General features: G+C 48.9%; 1 protein-coding gene across 1 annotated transcript; it reads left to right on the forward strand.

Moving 5' to 3' along the window:
• The first annotated feature begins 1,905 nt into the window (after window positions 1-1,905).
• PSMD3 (proteasome 26S subunit, non-ATPase 3) lies at window positions 1,906-20,821 on the forward strand. The gene is made up of 12 exons (XM_006155920.3): window positions 1,906-2,290; window positions 7,865-8,055; window positions 10,045-10,182; window positions 11,685-11,821; window positions 12,743-12,933; window positions 13,354-13,457; window positions 17,827-17,941; window positions 18,025-18,144; window positions 18,285-18,388; window positions 18,712-18,867; window positions 20,255-20,305; window positions 20,382-20,821. Exons 1-12 carry the CDS (start codon window positions 2,077-2,079, stop codon window positions 20,457-20,459), a joined length of 1,599 nt encoding a protein of 532 aa, XP_006155982.1. The 5' UTR covers window positions 1,906-2,076; the 3' UTR covers window positions 20,460-20,821.
• The last annotated feature ends 826 nt before the right edge of the window (window positions 20,822-21,647 follow it).

The raw sequence follows: 21,647 nt of genomic DNA on the forward strand, positions 1-21,647 counted from the left end.
CCCAACTACACCACTGGATTGCCAGATCTGGTAGCTTGAAAAACACACTGGGCTTGTGTGGATGTATGCCAAAAATACCATTCCAGGGGGAGGCCTACTTGTTCGCTCTCCTTCTCTCTCTCTCTCGCTCTCTCCTTCTCTCTCTCTCTCGCTCTCTCCATCTCTCCAGCAAGCACTTGCCTCTCTAGCAAATTTTCAAAAAAGAAAGAAACTAGAACCTTGATCCTCCTGCTGGCTTCATCTATCATGTATAATCACTGGAGGAGTCCACTGAAAAACAAGAAGGGGTAGGAACAGCATTTGTCCTGGTGGTTAAGGTGTTGGACTCTCATGTGGCCAACCAGTTTGGATCCCAGACTCCAGAGGCTTGAAAATCATGCCAGGTGTGTGTGTGTATGTGTGTGTGTGTGCGCCCGAAATCCTGAGAGATAAATGGAGAAGGGATTGTAGCATGCTCACCTCCCCTGGGGGGGGGGGGGGTTTTTCTTTTCCCCGGTGATTTCTCATTTCCCCTCTCTCTGTTTCTGTCTCTCTCTTCCTAGCAAGTACATGCACCCTATGGCAAAAAAAAATCTTTTAAAATAAGTAAATAAATAAACAGTAAGAGAGCAGGGTTTCTGGTCCAGTGTTCTTCCCCTTCAGTACACCATTACTCTCTTTTCAGGGAGACCATTATTCTGTTCCTGGTTTCATAACAGTGTCTGGCTGGATGTATAAAGGCCCCCTCTGGGTCAGTCTCATAGCCTAGTGGTTAAAGAAAGTCAGATCCCACATGGTAGACCGCAGATGGAGTCCAGGCCAAGCAGCAGCCCTGTCCCAAATCCCAATAGGATAGAAAACTGCTGCATGACTATGCCCCAAGGTGGGTGTTTTCTGTCTTTCTTTCTGGTGAGCACACAGGTCCTCTGGCAATTTAAAATAATAATAATAATAAAAGTCCCCCTTGATGGGCCCCATAGCCTCTCTCAGTAGGGGCTTCCATCCTCTTTCTTCAACCCTCACAATACTCTGCAGCCCAGATCAGAGTATACAGTTACCTACACTATTAGATCCAAGTGGGTGCGCACAACCCCTTCTCCTTCTCCACCTCTTTTGGGACTTTGGGGATGCATGCACACAGCCCCATGTGTTTCTCAAGCCACCAGTCTGGGACTCCAACAAGACGGGCCATGTGGGATCCAGTTGTCTTAACCACCAAGCCACAAGCCAGACCTAGACATTCTTTAGCTGAATTTTTCACACACACTCGCTCACACACACACACATACACATCCTATGTGCTAGGCCTGGATCATACACAGAGTGGACCCCTATCTTTCATTAAACTGGAGCTATTCCATACAAATGTAGCCTTCCCCCAATCCGCACTCTCAAACTGCAGCACTAAACTCCAAGAAAAAAGTCGTTATTCCATACAATTTTTTCTACTCTCAAGTTCGGTGTATTCTAACCACAACAGTAGAGCTCCACGTCCCTCCTTCGGAGTCTTTTCTTCTCTTGTCCGAAAAGCTCAAGGCCGCGCTGGATCAAGACCCGGCCAGATCTCGCCCCTTACACAAATCCGGGAATTACGGAGCGAGCGCGGACGCAAAACTCACCCGGCAACTCTGACGTCACCTCACGCTGCGTTGGGATAGGCCCTGTGCACTGCACTCCGGCTGGCGTGCTCTTCGAGTCCGTTGTGACCCAAATAGGAGCCTGAGGGGACCTCTCGTGGACGTTCTCAGTAATGCACTCGAGAGGAACAAACGAAAACCACACGCTTATTAAGCACTCCAAAGTCAACCCCACAAACCGGTACAGGCTCCTCCCTGCTCCTATTTCGAAGATCCGCCTTCATCCTGCACTTCGGCTGTTGATTTCTCTCTCCTTTGTTGACTCGGCCATTGGCTCGCTGGGCCTGGCGCTTCCCAGAAGGCCCAGCGCCGACTAGGGGTTTGCTGCTGCTCCGTCATCGTGCGGCCCGACGCGATCCCGCGCTCGTGTGCAGGCCAGGCTCGGTTCCCGGTCCCGGGTGCGAGGGTTTACGCGAGGCCCCGGCCTCGGTTCCCGGATTAGGCCGTGACTCCGGGCGCTATGAAGCAGGACGGCTCGGCTCGGCGCCGCGGCACGGACAAGGCGAAGCAGCCGCCGGGCGGAGGGGAACAAGAACAACCACCGCCCCCAGCGCCCCAGGATGTGGAGATGAAAGAGGAGGCGGCGACGGGTGGCGTGTCAGCGGGAGAGAGCGACGGCAAGACGGCGACCGCTGAGCACTCTCAACGAGAGCTGGACACCGTCACCTTGGAGGGTAAGGGAGCCTGGGTCGGGGACGCGCCATGATCATGGGTGACAGCGACCCCGGCGATCCAACTTCGCTCTGGGACCTCAGCGCAGCCTCAGCCACCCTTAGTTTCTTGGGATCACACTCAAGTGCCTGCCCCTGCTACCCCGACACTCCCGACCCCAGCCCCAATGAATGAACCTTCTCTGCAGGCTGGAGACTACGCTCCTCACATCCCACCCCCGTCTCCCGCAAACCCCACGCATCTGGGGTTGCATTTAGATCTAGATCTCACTGGACCTGGGCACTCCCTCTTCTTAGGCCTCCCCACAACCTACTCTATTCACATCCCACTCCACCTGATCCTAGACTCAATATGGTTGATCTCTCTAGAAACCAGTGTTTGTGTTTATGTGTTTAAAGGGGACCAACATGACACAGAATACTGAGTTTTAAGACTGTTCAAAAGGTTTCTGTTGTCCTAGCAACCTTCAGCAAACTCCCCTAAAAGGACGGTTTCTACCTACAGCCTTACTAACTTATTTCTCTAATTGAAGTACCAGACGTCCCATTGCCCTTGTCCTTTCCCTTCAGAGCCTTACTCTCACCCTGTTCCTAAAGGGTTTAAATATATACACAAACGCTGGACTTTTTAGGTGTTATCTCTGTCTAGGTCCATAATATTCACCCTCTACCTAAATTCTTCTATACCAGTTCCATTTCTTTTCTCCTTGCTTCCTTTTCCCAGTCTCCGGTGGTCCTCTCATTCCTCCAAGTTTATGTGTTTTTTGGGTTGTTTTCTTTTTTAACTCCACTTAAAGTATCCTGTCCACAAATGGATTGAGTGGACGGCTTTCCACTGTGATCCTGATGCTGTTTTCCTGGCTCTGGATCAAGGGAACCAGACTGCTTGCCAGGTTTTCTTTTAATTGATGAGGAAGAAGCTAGCTTGGGAACATTAAGATAAGGAAAAAGTTATGCTCCTGAGTAGGGCATCTGAGGATGTGATAGTGTTGACTGCTCAGCCCCTGCTCTAAAGATGACCAACAGAATCCATGTCTAAGAGAACTACTGTCACCCAAAATAATAGCAGTGGCAAAGGTGCCATTCAGCCTGACCTACTGGGTATGTTTATTACGAACACCTCATGTTTTTGTTATAAGGTACTTCATTGTAGAAAGTTTGGGAAGTACAAGAAGACTAAAGTGGAGGGGGGGAGAGTCAGCCATGGTTAACTTTTTTATTTATTTATTTTTTTTGGAGAGGATTTTGCTATAGGGTGCGTGTGCTCTCCAGAAAGACAGACAGAAAGCGAGAAATCAGGGGGGATGGCCACGCCGCAATCTCTTCTCCTCCTTTCTCCTCTCAGGATCTTGGGCACATACACCTGGTGTGAGTTTAAGCCACAGGGTCCAGAAATCAAACTGTAGTTGACTACATGGGAGTCTAGCGACATAGCCATTACGCTATCTGCTGGTCCCTTTTTCTTATAAATTTTTGAACTAGCTCTACCATAATTGAGAGCAAGTTATATGAAGGGGGAGGGTCTTCAAAAAGTTTGTAGAAAATGCATATTATGAAAAGCTGCATTGATCTCAATTTTTTTGCACATATTTTAATTCCATTTTTCATGAATTTTTTTGAAGTCTTGAGTATACAGTTTGGATCAAGGTGTAACTAAATACAGATAATTTTGTATTTCATGTGTTTTCATGTAACATATCTGTAAGGGTAATCATTCCATTTATCCTGGAGGTAGATATTGAATATCTAATATAGGGTCTAAGAGTGTAAGTTCTAGAATTAGTTTCCTCATGTGAATTTTTTTTTAAGTGCCACAGTGCATATGTGTCACCCAAGAGTGTTCTAGAGAGAGTGAAAGGAGAAAGCACCCTACAGTGAGGGATGGTCATGATACAATCCCTTCTCCTCCATGTCTCACCCTGTTGGGATTTTGGGCACACTCACACATGTGCCCAATGTGGTTTGTTTTTGGTTTTTGAGTTTTTGGGGGTTTTTTTAACAGATTATTTTATTTAACTTTATTTATTTATTTATGTGCTCATTTTATTTTGACCAGAGGGGTACACAGCGGAGAGAGAGAGAGAGAGAGAGAGTGCAAGAGCATGCCACCAGGTCTGGTACTCAAACCGTGGTCGGCCATGTGGGAGTCCAGCTCCCTTAATCTCCACGCCACCTGCTGGCCCTTCCCAATGTGTTTTTCAAGCTGCTGGGTCCAGGATTTGAACCACTATCAGCCATGCAGTATCCAGCTTCCTTAACCCCTAGGCTACAGGATTGGCCCCTCATCTTTATAAGTGAGGTAATAATTCCTACTTTATGGGGTTTGTTGTCAACATTAAAATGCTTTGAACTGTGTGAAGCCAGATGGTGGCTCTGCAGTAGAATACAACACTCCTAAAGGCTCATGCACAGAGATGTTCTGGGTTCAGGTCTGCAGACCTTGAATGTGCCAGGGGTACACGTGTACCCCTAACCCAGGCTGGCTGAGGCTGGAAGGGACTCATAGTGTCAAGCCTGTCTCTCTCTTCTCTCTGTTATGAAAGAAATAAGCAAACTTAAAAAAAAAAATGCTTACAACTATGCCCAGCGTGTGGTGAACAATAGTAAATCTTTCATAAATAATTATCTGTTACTATTATATTATTAGCACCCTATGCTAATGCTGAGTATTCAGAGGTGACTAGGAAACTAAGAAACATTTCCTCATTGCTGGACATTTAAACCGTTTCTGGTTTCTTACTGTTATAAATAGATTTGCAACAATCATCTTTGTGATCAAGTTTTTCAATCTACTTTTAATTATTTTTAATTTTTTAAAATTTTAATTGTCATTATTATTGTTTTTTTTTTTAATTTCCTATAGGGTACATGTGCGAGAGGGAGAGGGAAATTGAGAAAGTAAGCCACCAGATCTGGGACTCTAATTGCAGTTGGCAATGTTGTCCAGTGCTCCAACCACCATACCATCTGCTAGCCTCTATTTTTTATGGTATAGATTCCCAGAATTTATATTCCTGAGCCAAAGAAGATGACCATTTTTAGTATTTTTGTTAATATTGTCCAGAAAAACTACTGAATTAAATTATACCAGAAACATCCTTTTCATTGTACTCATCATAAGTTTTAAAATACCAGTAATTTGATGGCTTAAAAATGTTTCCATATACAGGACCAGCAGTTAGTGTAATGGCTATGTCGCTGGACTCCCATGTAGTTGACTGCGGTTTGAGTCCCAGACCCAGCGGCTTAAACTCAGGCCAGACACGTGTGCATGTGTGCCCAAGATCCCGAGAGGAGAATGGAGGAGAAGGGATTGCGGCGTGGCCATCCCCCCTAGGGATGGCTTTCTGTCTCTCTGTCTCTCTCTGTCTGGCAAGCGCAGCAAAAAACTCTCCAAAAAAAAAAAAAAAAGTTTCCATTTGCAGCTATTATGAAGTTAATGAAATAATATGTGTGCTTTGTTCATTAGCTCTCTTTTTCTCTTTTGTGTTATGCCTTCGTGTTTCCATTTTTATTTTGAAACTGTAGAATATTTCTCTTAACCATTTATGTAGGCTCTTTGTGGAATAAAAATATCTATTGGGGCCCCTGTACGGATGAACGGATTGAAAAAACTGGCACATATATTCTATGGAATACTATTCAGCAGTAAAAAAAAAAAAAAAAAAAAAAACCTGGCTTTTGACAGAAAGTGGAAGAATATGGAAGATTTACTGCTAAGTGAAGCAAGCCAGGCTATGAAGGAGAGACACTGTATGTCCCCACTCAATATATACTGAGTGCTGAGTGTCCGCACTCTATAACTGAAACTGACGGGCTAAAGGGTGTACAAACACAAGAGATGGGTGTGAATGCCAGATGTGGTTTGTGTGGAGGAGTGGGGCCTGGGGGAAAACATTTGGAGGAGGGATACGGAGACAGCATTGTTGAGACAGGGAGGTAGTGTTACTATATTTTGATCAACTGGATGGGGAAGAAATGATCACCTTGTAAGCTAAATAATGTGATTGAATGTATTAAAAAAATGTTAAAAAAAAAAAAATTCATTGGGCCAGCCAGTTTTTGTGGTGGTGGTTGGGGTGGTTGGATCTCATGTGGCCAGCTTGTGGTTTGAGTCCCATACTCAGCAGCTTGAAAAACATGCCAAATACATGTGCATGGATGCCCAAAATATCTTTTTTTTTTTTTTTTGAGAGGTTTTTCGTTATAGGGCGCATGCGCTCGACAGACAGACAGAGACATAGAGACAGAAAGCGAGAAATCACCCCCCAGGGGGGATGGTCACGCCGCAATCGCTTCTCCATTCTCCTCTCGGGATCCTGGGCACACACGCACACGCGCCCGGCGTGAGTTTTAAGCCACCCGGTCCGGGACGCGAACCGCAGTCGACTACGTGGGAGTCCAGCGACATAGCCATTACGCTAACTGCTGGTTCCCAAGATGCCCAAAATATCAAGAGGAGATGGGAAAAGAAGGGATTGTGGTGTGGCCATCCCCTCTGGGGGATGATTTTTCACTTTTTATATCTGGCAAGTGCAAGCACCCTATAGCAAATGAAAAAAAATTTTTTTAATATATGAATCTTCGCACATATTTGTTACACATATTTTTCTTTTGATTATACAATAATTCAGGAAGTTCATTTTGTTTTGTTTTTGTTATAGGGGTGTGCGTTCACCAAAAAGAGGCAGTGGTAGGTGGAGAGAAATCACTCCCCAAGGGGATGGTCATGCTGCAGTCCCTTCTCCTCCAGTCTCTTCTTGGGATCTTGGACATGTATGCATACAGGCCTAGTGTGATTTTTCAGGTTGCCAGGCCCGACACTTGAACTGTATAGCTGGCTATGTGGAATCCAGCACCCCAATTATCCATGCCACCTGATGACCCCTAATTCAGATTTTTTGTGAGATTGATAGATCATCGATTGTGTGTGTATGTGTGTGTGTGTGTGTGTGTGTGAGAAAGAAAGATTTTTCCCATTGTTTACACTGTGGTGTGGTTCCCTTAACTGCTAGGCTATGTGGCCGCCCAGTAGAAAGTCTCTATCCTGGGCCAGTTCCATGGCCTAATAGTTAAAGCAGTCAGATCCCAAATGGCCAGCCTCACTGAGTCCCAGACCAAGCTGCTTGAGAAACACTGGGCATGTGTGCATAAGTGCATGCGTGTCAAATGCCAAAAGGAGGGAGAGATGGAGAACGGTTTGTAGTGTGACCGTTCCCCGTGGGGAGTGCCTTGTCCTCTCCCTCTCTCGGGCAAGCCACATGCTCTCTAGCAAAAAAAAAAGAGTCTATTTAAAAAATCTGATAAATCTCCATGTATCTTTTTTATTTCTTGTTTCTTCTTTTCTTCCTCTTTCTCTCACCCTCCACTCCATCCCAGCTATATATTTCCTTGTCTCTGGTTCTGTCTTAAAATCAATGTATGGACTCAGTAAATAATGCTCACCCCATTAGACCAAAAGAAGTGACTAGCCGCATTTAACCCCTTTGTAAGAGACTCCTTAGAACTCTGTGCCTGGAGTGGTGGGAGATTAGGAGGAGTTGGAAATAATACTGTTTTTTCCTCTGTCCTCTGCAGACATCAAGGAGCATGTGAAGCAGCTAGAGAAGGCCGTTTCGGGCAAGGAGCCGAGATTCGTGCTAAGGGCCCTCCGGATGCTTCCCTCCACATCCCGCCGCCTTAACCACTATGTTCTGTATAAGGCTGTGCACGGCTTCTTCACCTCAAATAATGCCACTCGGGACTTCCTGCTACCCTTCCTGGAAGAGGTGAGTGTGGGCCTTAGAACCCCCTCGGGATATAATTGTTTCCTGTTCTGAAGACCTGCCTTATTACCTGCTGCAGCATGAGGAGCAAAGCCAGAGCAGCAACCTCCACCCTTTTTTTTAATATCCGGGCGAGACATAAAGAGGGAGAGAGCACCCTTCAAAGTGTCACCATGCGAGAAGTGTCTCCAAAGTCACCATGGGAGAAGTATAGAACAGTAGTTAAGGGCCCAGGTTTTAGAAGTAGAGTTCATGGACCAGCAGATAGCATAATGGTTATGTTACTGTACTCCCATGTAGAAGACCATGGTTTGAAAACCGGATCTGACAGCTTGAAACTCATACCAGGCACATGTGTATGCATACTCAGAATCCAGAGAGGAGAGTGGAGGAAAAGGGACTGTGGCATGACAATCCCCCAGAGGATGATCTCTCACTTATTATCTCTCTGTCTCTCTAGTGAGGACATGCACCGCACCCTGTAGCAAAAATCTCTCAACAAAGAAAGAAAGAATTAAATTGAAATCTAAACTCTACCAGTTAGTGCCCATGCGTCTTAAACAAGTTACTTAACCTTCAGGTGAAGAGGTTAACCTCCCTTAACCTCATTTTCTTCACTTGTTAAATGTGATGAATGATTTGGGGGTGAGGAAGGTGTGTACAAAGCTCTTAGAACAGTGCCTGCACATGGTGAATGCATGTCAGTTTGATGGTGGTCCCCATGCAAGACTGGCTTCTTATCCTTTTTAGCTATGAAATCCCCCTGGATATTCAGGCACATCCCATGTCTCAGCCCCCTTAAACCTCACTGACCTTTCTGCCTCTCCCTAAAGTCTTACATGTGCATAGCCTGTGCTTTAAATATGAAGACTCCGAAAATCGCTGAAAGATGTTTGTTATGCAGGAAAGTGGAAAAGTGTACCCTGTTCCAGCTCTACCTTGAATGTTTTCTCTTTTTTTTTTGGAGAGGTTTTTGTCATAGGGCGCGTGCGCTCGCCAGACAGACAGAGAGAGAAAGCGAGAAATCACCCACCCACCCCCCACCCCCGGGGGGATGGCCATGCCGCAGTCCCTTCTCCTCCATTCTCCTCTCGGGATCCTGGGCACTCACGCACATGCGCCTGGCGTGAGTTTAAGCCACCGGGTCCGAGACGTGAACCACGGTCAACTACATGGGAGTCCAGTGACATAGCCATTACGCTAACTGCTGGTCTCTACCTTGAATGTTTTCTAACCTTGACATCTCTCAATTCCCCACTTGTCATCATTTTGGGGACTGACTGTTACCCCTTATTTCTTCCACTTTTGATAACTAGTTCTGAAAAAAATATAGTGTATATGTCAGTTTCTTCTGAGCTTCCTTTGTTCCTATAAAACAAATCTTTATTTGGGACCAGCAGTTGGCATAATGGCTATTTCGCTGGACTCCCATGTAGTCGACTGCAGTTCCAGACCCAGTGGCTTAAACTCACGCCAGGCGCATGTGCGTGAGTGCCCAGGATCCCGAGAGGAGAATGGAGGAGAAGGGATTGCGGCATGGCCTTCTCCCCTGGGGGGTGATTTCTCGCTTTCTGTCTCTCTGGTGAGCGCACATGCCCTATAGCAAAAACCTCTCCCAAAAAAATGAACCTTTTTTTGTCTCAGTCTTAATTTCATCTCTAGAATTCTATCACTTCGTTAAGTCCTGTCTGCGGTGGTTCCAGTTTGGCGGTTTAGACTGTGGTTCACTGAGGGCTCCCAACATCCGTTGCCTTTTATGTCCCTCCTGTGAAGAAGCCCAGGTATTCCTGGGACTTGTTACTGTATTTACTGCACAGCCAACCTCCTTGATTCCCTCAGGAAAGAGGCTGTGTTGTCTTTATTTTCATTTCTCCAGTACCTGGTAGTCTTGACACATACCAAGTACTCAGTAAATATGTACTGAAATACATAGTGGGGGGCCTCGTAAACCCTTGGTCAATTGAGTTTTCCCACAATTCCTGTCCTTCCTAGCCCATGGACACAGAAGCCGACTTACAGTTCCGTCCTCGCACAGGAAAAGCTGCTTCAGCACCCCTTCTGCCTGAAGTGGAAGCCTATCTCCAACTCCTCATGGTCATCTTCCTGATGAACAGCAAGCGCTACAAAGAGGTATCCAGGATGTGGAATGAGTAACGAGCCCCAAGCAGTGTGAGGGATTGTGGGCAAGATTGTCCCTAGTGAGGCACCATCCTTCAGACTTGCCCTGTGTGAGTGTGCACTCACCTCCATGTCGTTCCTGCTCTGGGCGCCTTGGGAAGGGCTGACTGGTCATTCTGTCCCCATGCGTTTCTCAATACCAGAGTAGTGGCTTCTTTGGAGAAACATGGGGACTTTGGACACAGAAAGAACTGGGTTCCAATAGTTGTACCTTGGGGGAATTAATTTCTTCTCCTAGCTATTTATAAAATAGAGATAACAATGCCCACCTTCCAAGATTGTTATATCACATAAAATACTATGTTTAAAAATACTTAGCACATGATCTGCACATAGTAAGTTTTCACAGTATTTTAATAAATGGGACTGAACGGTATTTTGGATGTTACACCTCCGTCATGCCTCCAGCCAGCTTGCTGCCTCGTCAGCCACAGCCACTGTCACAGGAGCATGCTCAAGAAATGACAGTCTGGGGCTGGCAGGTGGCGAGGTGGTTAAAGGAACTGGATTCCCACGTGGCCGAAGGTGATTCTAGTCCTGGTGGCTTGCTTTTTCGCTTACCTTTCTCTCTCTGTCTTTCTCAGGTCCAATTAAAACATAATAGTAACAAATGGAATCAATTACATAAATAAATCATTATTTTTTTAAAGAAAAGAAAAGAATGATGGGTCCTGCTCCTCAGTTCTCTGCTTGCATGTTTTTGTTTGTTTCTGAGATATAATTCACCTCCTTCCAATGTTCAGCTTTTAGTTTTTAGTTTATTCACAAGGTTGTACACCACTACTACTAATTCCACAAACATTTTCTTTGCCCCGAAAGGAAACATCACTGCCCATTCTCCCTTCACCTCAGCCCCTGGCAACACTCATCTTTTTGTCTTTATAGAGGATTTGCCTATTGTGGCTATTTCATATAAATGAAATTATAGAAAATACACCCTTTGTAGCTGGCTTTCGATTGGCGTGATGTTTTAAAGATTCATCCGTGTTGTAGTGTTTCAATCAGTACTTCGTTCCTGTTTTTGAGTAATATTCCAGATATGGATTTGCCATATTGCCATATTTCTTTCCAGAGGGCACACGCACTTGCCAATGAGAGAAAGAGATGGCACTCTCTCCCCCATAAGGGTGTGGTCATTTCCCATCCTTTTGGGATTTGGGGCACACCTGCACATGCATCTGGTGTGTTTTTCAAGCCACTGGGGACCAGGATTCAAACCATGCAGTTGGCCTTGTGGGATCCTGCTCTTTTAACACAGGACCAGCCCTGTTTATTCATATTCAGCCAAGGGACCTTTTGGTTATTATGAATAATGCTGCTGTGGCTGGTGCACAGGTTTTCATGAGAACATGTTTCCAGTTCTCTTGGATGTATAGCTAGGTGGCTCATACAATAACTCCATGTTTAGCCTTTTGAAGAACTTCCTCTTGATTCTCTTTTGGCTTCCTCCCCAGGCACAGAAAATCTCAGATGACCTAATGCAGAAGATAAGCACCCAGAACCGCCGGGCCCTAGACCTTGTGGCCGCAAAGTGTTACTATTACCACGCCCGAGTCTATGAGTTCCTGGACAAGCTGGATGTGGTGCGCAGGTACAGGTGGCCCTTGGGGCCAGTGGCTTGGTCATTCACTCCACAGGGCTGCAGACTTGCCGAGGGTGAGGAGCTGGGCGTTGTGAGGTGTTCACCAGGAAGGGGGAGTGAAGATTAATGTGCCGAGCCATGCAGGCGCCTTGGAGAGAAACTGACTCCCGGTGAAGAATGGAGATAACCGCTGGACTGTTCAGAGTGGTCTCCCAGGCGCTTCCCTTCTCCAGAAGAGGAAGGCCTGAATGGTGGCTTAGGGTGGAGGAGCAGGCTGGGAAACATTTTACTCCTCTGCTTGAAACCTGTAGCGGTTTCCCATTTCCTTGAAGGAAGAGCCAAACCCTCAGGACGGCTTGTAAGGCCCAACATGGCCTGCCCCGTTACTTCTCCTTGGCTTCTCCTCTCCCCTGCAGCTCACTCTCGGCACCCTGTTTGCCTCCTCCATGTCCTTGGGTGAGCGACACATCCTCTTCTCAGAGCCCATGCACTGGCTCTTCCCTCTGTGAGAATGTACTTCTCCCTCCCTCCTTCCGTCCTTCACTTAATCATCACCCTCTGGATGAGTCCTGCAGTGACCGAGCTATTTAAAATCTCAGACCCATCCCCCTCGCCTCCTGCGTGTCCTGTTGACTTACCCTGATTTCATCACAGCCCCTACCACCCTGTGATGTGCTACAGAAGCTGCTCGTCTGTCATGGTCATCATCTCTCTGCCCTGCTAGAAAGTCTGCCCCCTGAGAGCAGGGTCTTGTCCCGTAGGTGCACCCAGAGTAACTCCACATGGTAGGTAGTCGGTAGTCACATATTCCGTGAATAACCAGGAAAGCAATTTGTATCATTTTTTTAGATACTGAGAAAATGAAGAGTCAACAGCAATTCATAGAGCTGTTCTTTGATGCCTTTGACACTTTTTCTTTCCTTCTTGAAGCTTCTTACATGCTCGACTCCGGACAGCTACCCTTCGGCATGACGCGGACGGGCAGGCCACCCTGCTAAACCTCCTGCTGCGGAATTACCTACACTACAGCTTGTACGACCAGGCCGAGAAGCTGGTGTCCAAGTCGGTGTTCCCAGAGCAGGCCAACAACAACGAGTGGGCGAGGTACCTCTACTACACAGGTGAGCGGAGGCCCACCCGCACCCCTCACCACAGCAGGCGTCTCAGGCTCGCTTGGTGCAACTCTAAGGGTGCTGCATTTGGAACTCTGCTTTGCCAAGGGGTTTGCATGATGCCACTTCCTTTGTTGTTTTTTTGGTTTGTTTGTTTTTAATGCCAGAGGGCATGTACACTCAGCAGAGAGAAAGGAAGGGGGAGGAAGCACCCTACAGTGGGCGTGGTCATGTCATGGTCTCCTTTCCTCCATTCCCCATTCTATTGAGATTTGAGGCACTTGTGCACATCAACCCAGCATGATTTTCAAGCCACCTGGTTGGGATTCAGCTGCAGTCTACTTGTGGGATCCGGCCCCCTTCACCCCTAGGCCACAGGGCCTGCCCGTGAGGCTGCTCACTTGACACTCTCCTTTCCTCTGCACGCAGGGCGAATCAAAGCCATCCAGCTGGAGTACTCAGAGGCTCGGAGAACAATGACCAATGCCCTTCGCAAGGCCCCTCAGCACACAGCTGTCGGCTTCAAACAGACGGTGAGTCGTCGTTCCACCATGCCATCCCCTCTTGCTCATCTGATACCACTGCAGTTGTGTTTCCCTGTTAAGAGTGGGGAAGGCATCCTTAATCCTCACAACCCAGAAGTTGCATTGGACGTCTATTTGCACATACTTTCAGAGCACACAAAGCAGAGGCCTCCTGCACCTCTGGTAGTTCATATTCGGAGTACTCGAGATTAGAATGCTCCTGCCTCCCCAGCACTCCTGCCAGGCTTTCTAGGCGTGGGCCAGTGCTGGGTTGGAAAACCCCAGGCTTTCACCTGCTCCTTCATATGCCCACTGGGGAGCAGCGTTATCTGGGGCAGAGAGCCTAGAAAATCTCCATAAGGGGGCCAGCAAGTGGCGTGGTGGTTAAGGCACTGGACACTCCCACGTGGCTGACCACCGTTTGAGCCCTGGACCTGTGGCTTGCTTTCTCACTTCCTCTCTGTGTGTCTATCTTTCTCTGGTCAAATTAAAATAAATGAATAGATAAGTAAAGTTTTGGTTTTTTTTGTTTTTTTTTTTTTTTTTAAAGAAAATCTCCATAAGGCTGACTGACTTGGGGTAGAGATCTACCTGGGCCCTGAGGATTGTCAATCACAAGTATTTCTTTTTAGCATTGATCCTGGTATCAGATACCTTGAGGGATAGGAAAGAAGGATAAGAAGTAGTACATGAGGCCGGCAAGTGGCATGATGGTTAATGCACAGAACTGCCCCATGACTGACCATGGTTCAAGTCCTGGACCTGGCAACTTGCTTCGTCATTGTTTCCCTCTCACTCTCTTTCTGTTTTTCTCTTAATTTGTCCTTAGCAAGTTAAAAAATAATAATATTAAGTAAATAATTCTTTAAAACAAAACAAAAAGAGGAATAGTTCTTACAGGTCGCATTTTCTTTCTTTTTTAAAAAAATTTGCCAGAGGAAAATTTTTTTTCATGTACTCACCTGAGAGAGGGAAAGGGAGGAAATCCCTTCCAAAGGAGTGTGGTCACAGCACAGTCCCTTCTCCATTCCTCCGTCCTGTCAGGATTTGGGTCATGGACACACACACACACACCTGGCATGTTTTCAAGGCTTCAGGGTGGGAACTGCAAATAAGGTCAGCTATTTGGGTTCCTGCTTCCTTAACTAGTGGGCTGTGGAGCTAGCCCCAGAGATGCTATTTTGAAGAGATAAAGACTGTTGACTCAAAAAGGTTTGAGGGTCTGTGTAAAGTCACAGAACCCAGCAGCCCGAATTTAGACCTTATTTTCCCACCGACAAACCTCTGCTTCTACTTACCACAACATCCTCCTCTGTACCCTTGGCGGGAAATAGGGTAAACACATGTGAGGATTAACCAGCATTAGTGGAGATTCATCCTGTTCTGCTCAGAGGTTCGGAGAAAGGAGGTTTGTTTTGGGTCAAATAATTAGAGAGTTCCCAAAGAGAGAGTTAAATTTGAACTGGTTTTTGAAAGCTGGGTGGGGTTGTCACAGAAAGGAACGGGACACAGGAGATAGGAGCAAACTGTTGGGTGACCTCCCAGCCCCTGCAGCGCAGTGATGCTGTGGCCTGCATGGCTGCATGCCGCATACCAACTGTGGATACGCGTCTCCGGGTTGGCAGGAAAACATCCTGGGCTTGTGCACAGGGACCGGGATCCTCAGGCACTGTAGACCTAGGGATGTCGCAGCAGGACAAGCTGTGTCAGGGCTGCTTTGTTGCTCGTGCTCTCATAGGTGGGCATCCGTGTTCTCTGCCACTGAAAAGGAACTTAGAACCAGCCCTGCCTCCTAGTGGTCAAGGGAGCCAGATCTCACATGGGCGGCTGCGTGGTCCTAATCCCTGCCCCTGAGCAGTCAGAACACACAGCACAAGTACTTGCGTGCCCCAAACCCCAACAGGATGAAAGAATGGAGGAGGAGTGGTTGCATCGTGATTGTGCCCACTAGGGAAGTGCCTTCTCCTCTCCTTCTCTCTGTCTCTCTGGTGAGCACACATACCTCTGGTAATTCTGTTTAAATATACGGTTGCTTACAGTACACGACACGCACTAAAGTTTCTTTAAAAAAAAAAATGATTGAAAATGCAGATAATCTATGGAGAGTGCCACATGTGGGGGCCAGCAGGTGGCATGGTGGTTAAGGCACTGGACACTCCCACATGGCTGACCATGGTTCGAGTCCTGAACCTGGTGGCTTACTTTCTCACTTTCCCTCTCTCTCTCTGTATCTCTATCTCTGGTCAAATTCAAATAAGTGAATGAATAAGTTTTAAAAAATTAAGTAATTCTTTAAAAAAAAAAAAAAAAGAAGAAAGTGCCACATCCATAATAACAATAACAACTCTGACCCCTCTCATGAGCCACAGACCAACAAATACAACTCCCCTCCCCCATTGCTGTGCAGCTGCCCCGCCTCCTCAAACTCAGCCTGTCCCAGACGCTTCCGGGTACCTAACCAGTCCTTCATCCTGCTCCCCTGATCCACCCAGGAGCCTCAGGATTGTCTCTGAGTCCTCCCTCCTCCTCCCCCACCACTGAGTCATCCCGTCTGTCCCCATGTCTTTTGTGTTTTGTCTACCCTGACTGCCTGTGCCTTTGTTCGATCCACTAACGTTTCTGGACTCTTCTGACCAGTCACTGTCTTCCCCTCCACCCCCCGAGCTCACACACAGTTGCATCTTCCCCTTCCCCAGGAAGCTTCACATCTCACACTGTGTGCCCAGCACAGTATCCTCAGCCTCTGTGGGAGGACCGGCCACGTGTCGTTACTGTTGTGCCCACAGAGTGGATGAGGGGGCCGGGAACTCGGTCACTCCGCCTAGCATTCAGAGCGGACACCCCAGGCCATCTCTCTTTTTGCCTGAGGGTGCATGTGCCTGCCAGAGAGAAACAGGGAGAGTGAGAAAAGCACCGCCAAGGAGCATGGTCACACCGTAGTCCCTTCTTTCCTCATCCTTTTGGGATTTGGGGCACGCATGCACACACACATGCACCCAGCATGTTTTTTAAGCCTCCTGGGCCAGGATTCAAACCACACAGTCAGCCATATGGAATCAGGCTCCCTAAACTGCTAGTCCATGGATTAGCCCTGCTGTGTGAGAATTCTTGTGTGTGGTTTGGTTTGATGTTGGTTTGGGGTCTTTTGTTTTTGTTTTCAGTGCTAAAGAGCACAAGTGCTCACAAGAGAGAGGGAGAGGAGAAATCATCCCGCATTGGGAATGGTCACTGCAGCCCCTTCTTCATTTATCCCACCTTTCTGGGTTTGGGGCATGTGTGTACACATTCCGGTGTGTTTTTCAAGCTGCCGGGTCCTGGACTTGAACTCTGTGGGTGACTATGTGAGATCAATCTGCCTTAACTCCAGGCCATGCTAGTCCGCTTTGTCAGAATTCATTTTTTTTTATAATTATTCATTTTATTTTTATTATCATTATGATTCTTTCATTTAACCAGAGAGGGAAAGTGAGAAAGCAATTCGCCAGGTCCAGAACTTGAACCGTGATTGGCCATGTGGGAATTGAGCACCTTAACCACCAACCCCTGGCCCCTCTCAGAATTCTTAAAAGAAGTCTTTTTTTTTTTTTGCTTTCTCACTTTCTCTCTCTGTCTCTCTTTGATCAAACTGGAAAATAATAATGATAATAATAAATAAAGTTAAATAAAATAATTATTTTTTTAAAAAATGACAGAGACACAGAGAAAGCGAAAAATCACCCCCCGGGGGGGATAGCCACACCGCTATCTCTTCTCCTCCATTCTCTTCTCGGGATCTTGGGCACACACGCATGCATGCCCAGAGTGAATGTAAGCCACCAGGTCCAGACTCGAACCACAGTCAACCAGGAGTCCAGCGACACAGCCCTTAGCCAACTGCTGGTCTCGCCATGGTCCCCAAAAAAAGAATACTTAAGGAATTCTATTCTACCGTTTCCCGTGCTGCTTCCTCCACTGGATAACTAGTTCTAGATACCGGTCACCTCCTCCTACCCCTCTAGGAGCAGCCCGGTTTCCTACCCAGCAGCTCTGTCTGGCTCCCATTCCACTCCCTATGGCTCTGAGCCCTGTACCTTCACTTTTTCTGAGCCCCAAATCCTGCCCACTAGCCCTGACTTGAGAGCATTGCCATTTCAGAGCCCTGTGGGCCCTGCTTGGCAATGGCGTTATGCTGAGGGCACAATGTGGTCGCAGGACAGATATTCCCTGTGCCTCACTCCAAGGGCATGTGACTCCACGCCCAGTTAGGTCTACAGGGCCCTGTCCTCTCTCTGTGGCCTGTCAGAGTCCTGCCTTCCCCTCCCCCAGTGTGTCCCCATTTCGCGCTCTCCCTCCACCCGGGGCTCCTTGCTCCCATGTCCCCGTGTCGCCCTCTGTGCAGGTGCACAAGCTTCTCATCGTGGTGGAGCTGCTGCTGGGAGAGATCCCGGACCGGCTGCAGTTCCGGCAGCCCTCCCTCAAGCGCTCGCTCATGCCCTACTTCCTTCTGACCCAAGGTAAGGCCAGTCCCCACCCAGAGCCTACCTGACCCTTCCTGTGGCCTGTGTGCACCATCGGATCCACTCCTCTCCCCTTGCAGCTGTCAGGACAGGAAACCTAGCCAAGTTCAACCAGGTCCTGGATCAGTTTGGGGAGAAGTTTCAAGCAGACGGAACCTACACCCTCATCATCCGGCTGCGACACAACGTGATTAAGACAGGTGGGGGCCAGCTCTGAGGAGCCACTGGATGGGCAGGGCCCGGTGGGCTTCTCCAAGGGACAGGACCCTCCCTGTGGGTGGACGTGGGTGGGTGGAGGACTGTGTCTGCCCTGCCCACCCCACGGTTCCCTCCCTCTCAGGCGTACGCATGATCAGCCTCTCCTATTCCCGAATCTCCCTGGCTGACATCGCCCAGAAACTGCAGCTGGACAGCCCGGAGGATGCAGAGTTCATCGTTGCCAAGGTGGGGCTGGCTCAGGGACCGCAGCAGCCGAGGTGGCCACCTTCTTACCTGTCTCAGGGTGGACGTGAGGGGACTTTGACCAAAGAGTGGGACAGGTAGAGCAGTGCAGTGTTTTCAGGGAGTGCCAGCCATTTGCTAGAGAGCCAGTGAGTGTGTGTGTGTGTGTGTGTGTGTGTGTGTGTGTGCATAAGCACGCACCTACATGAGTAAGCAAGTGAATATATGAGAGTGTACGGAGGACAGAGGAGTGAAATGGAACAAGATGTTCTCAGACCTCGAAGATGGACCTTCTGATGACCTTTCCTCCCTCTGGGGACCCGCAGGCCATCCGGGATGGCGTCATTGAAGCCAGCATCAACCATGAGAAGGGGTACGTCCAGTCCAAAGAGATGATTGACATCTATTCCACCCGAGAGCCCCAGCTCGCCTTCCACCAGCGCATCTCCTTCTGCCTGGATATCCACAACATGTCCGTCAAGGTGAGGCTCTCTGGGCAGCGGGGCCTGGGCCTGGCCTGGGCCTGGACCGTGGGTAGCAGCATACCCCTGCCTCCCTCCCCCACACACGGGCTCAGAGAAGCTGGGCTTGGCCCATCTGTGAAATCATTGAGAGGCTGGATGGGGGCTCCTGAGGAAGAAAGGGCTTTGCTGAAGTTCCACCCCGACCACCTGGGGCTGCACACCTCCTGCTATTGCTTCGAAGGAGAGTGGTCACCGGGGACCAGCCAGGGACTCAAGAGTCTAGACTTGGTTCCAAGTCTGAGTCATTTCACATGTAGCCTGCTTCTCCATCCGTGAAATGGACAGTGAGCTGTTCCCTGCCTCGCCTACTATGCGGGGGTGGTCAGATTAAATGAAGCCTGAGTTGAGACACTTGCGAGGCCTGAACTATGTAAGTGCAGTCCAGCTCCACAAGAGGTTACTAAGCTCTTGTCCTCTGTCAGGTACTGAGTTTAGGGCTGATGCTATCTGACTCTGTTTTTTTCTGGTCTCCTCCCAGGAAATCAGGGATAGTGCCACCGTGCTTACAATCTGTCAAAACCAGGGCCAGCAGGTGGCACAGCGGTTAAGGCACTGGATCCCATATGACAGGCTCTAGTTTGAGTCCCGGGCCTGGCAACTTGAAAAAACACACCTGGCACATGTGTGTGTGTGTGTGTCCTAAATCCCAAGAGAAGACTGGAGGAGAAGGGATGGTGATATGACCAGCCCCCCCGGGCGGGGTGATCTCTCACTCCCCCTCCCTCTTTGGAGAGTATACACACCCTATGGCAAAAGTCTTTTTTATTTTAATAATTATTTATTTATTTATATTTATTAATTCATTTATCTTAATTTGACCGAGAAAGACAGTCATACAGAGAGAAGGAAAGTGAGAAAGCAAGCCACTAGGTCCAGGACTCGAACCGTGGTCGGCCATGAGGGAATATCCAGCACCTTAACCACCACACCACCTGCTGGCCCCTATGGCAAAAGTCTAAAAATAAATTGAAGCCATACCCGACATGGCATGTGGGGCCCTTCGTCATCTGGTTCTTTCTGTGTCACCCTGCCTCCCACTACTGCTCCCCACCACTCCCCTGTCTAGCTCAGCCAGGCCTCTCATGGCTCCTCCACTTGGAAGGCCTCTCCTATTCCCACACCATGTATTCCCCTCTCCCTTCTCCTGCCCAAGTCCAGCGAGTCGGTCTCTGTGTTCTTCCAATTCCTGAGTCACTCGCTCTGCTCCTGAGCGTTAGCCACCTGGCACAGGGCACGGTGGGCACAGCCCACAGTGATCGTCCTTCCAGCCCCAGCTTCCCACTGGGCCGGGCTGGTGAGGCCGCCTCCACCCTTCCATCATCGCCCTCTCTCCGCTCTGCTCCAGGCCATGAGGTTCCCTCCGAAATCCTACAACAAGGACCTGGAGTCCGCAGAGGTAAGCTGGGGCCTGCAGGACGGGCTGGGAGCTGCTCTGGCGAGGGGGCGGCTGATCTCACCACCTCTGTCCTCAGGAACGGCGGGAGCGGGAGCAGCAAGACTTGGAGTTTGCCAAGGAGATGGCAGAAGATGACGACGACAGCTTCCCCTGAGCTGGGGGCCTGGGGACGGGTTGGGTGATGGGAACTGGCTCCTTCTCTCCCCCTGCCCAGGGACCTGGCCCCTTTTCCCACACACAGCTCACTGGCTGCACATGTGCAGGGGGGGGGGTCCTGGCAGCTGGCCATCCCCACCTCAACCCAGGGCCCCTCCCCAGCCGGTGAGTTAGCACTCTGCGGGCAGGAGGACCGGCAGGCGGCCTCCCAGGGCAGGGTCCTGGCTAGTGTGTGGGCAGCAGGAGGGGCATAGCCCTGAGCTCTCCTCCAGGGAGCAGGGGGCAGGAATTGGGACGTGTTGGGTTATATGTTTTTTGAAGCTTCAATTATGATTTTTAAACAATAAAAAGTTCTCCAAAGCTGTCTGTGCAGGCCCTCCGCTTTGCTCCTGGGGCTGCAGCATTGACCGGCCTGAGGTTTTCTTGGTCTTGAGTATGAGCCCCACGTGCAGTCTGGGTCAGTGTGTCTGTGGGGGAGGAAGAGGAAGCCAGGGGGTGGGGAGGCAGCCCTGGGCTGGAGCAGAAAGGGCCCAGGGAGGCCGGACCGCAGTGCAGCACTAAACACGACGATGCTCTCCAGGCAGCCCATGTGAGGTTGCGGGTTTGCATCCCGAGACCTCCCAGAGGACCCGGTACACCTGTGCGCATGGCCAGGGCTGGCTGAGCTGGGGTGGGTCGCGGTGCCAAGACCCCATCGGGTGCTGCCTCGCCCTTCTCCCTCGTGGAAGAAAGAAGCTTGAAAAGAAAGGAAATGTCCTGGGCTTACTCTTGATCTAACTGGCTCTTAAATATTGGGCAAGTCCCTTAAACCTCCCGGGCTTCTTCCTCACATCTGTCAAATAAAGTTCAGTGACCTAGCTCTTAAAATTGGGAATCTACCTTCTGTCTAGAAACGGAAAGGATAAAAGTTGGGAGGGGTATGCGGCAGCAGACAGCATGAGGTTAAGACAGCTGGATCCCACATGGCCTCGTTTGAGTCCAGACCCGGCAAGTTGAGAAACATGGTGGGCACTTGTGCGTGCACACCTAAAATCTCAAGAGGAGGACGGGATTGTCATAGGCATGGCATCTCCTCGGGGGTGATTTCTCACTCCCCCTCCCTCCCCAGGCAGGCACATGTGCCCTATAGCAAAACTTAAAAAACAACAACAAAAAAGGGTGAAAGTGACCCTCCGGGAAGGTGCAG

The sequence above is a fragment of the Tupaia chinensis genome, unplaced genomic scaffold (genome assembly GCF_000334495.1).
Source record: "Tupaia chinensis unplaced genomic scaffold, TupChi_1.0 Scaffold000477_1, whole genome shotgun sequence".
Taxonomy (NCBI): Eukaryota; Metazoa; Chordata; class Mammalia; order Scandentia; family Tupaiidae; genus Tupaia; species Tupaia belangeri.

Coding starts and splice junctions, on each gene's coding strand:
- PSMD3 (XM_006155920.3), top strand. CDS start 2,077: ATGAAGCAGGACGGCTCGGCTCGGCGCCGCGGCACGGACAAGGCGAAG. Junction 2,291..7,864: donor GGACACCGTCACCTTGGAGG/GTAAGGGAGCCT, acceptor TGTCCTCTGCAG/ACATCAAGGAGCATGTGAAG. Junction 8,056..10,044: donor TGCTACCCTTCCTGGAAGAG/GTGAGTGTGGGC, acceptor TGTCCTTCCTAG/CCCATGGACACAGAAGCCGA.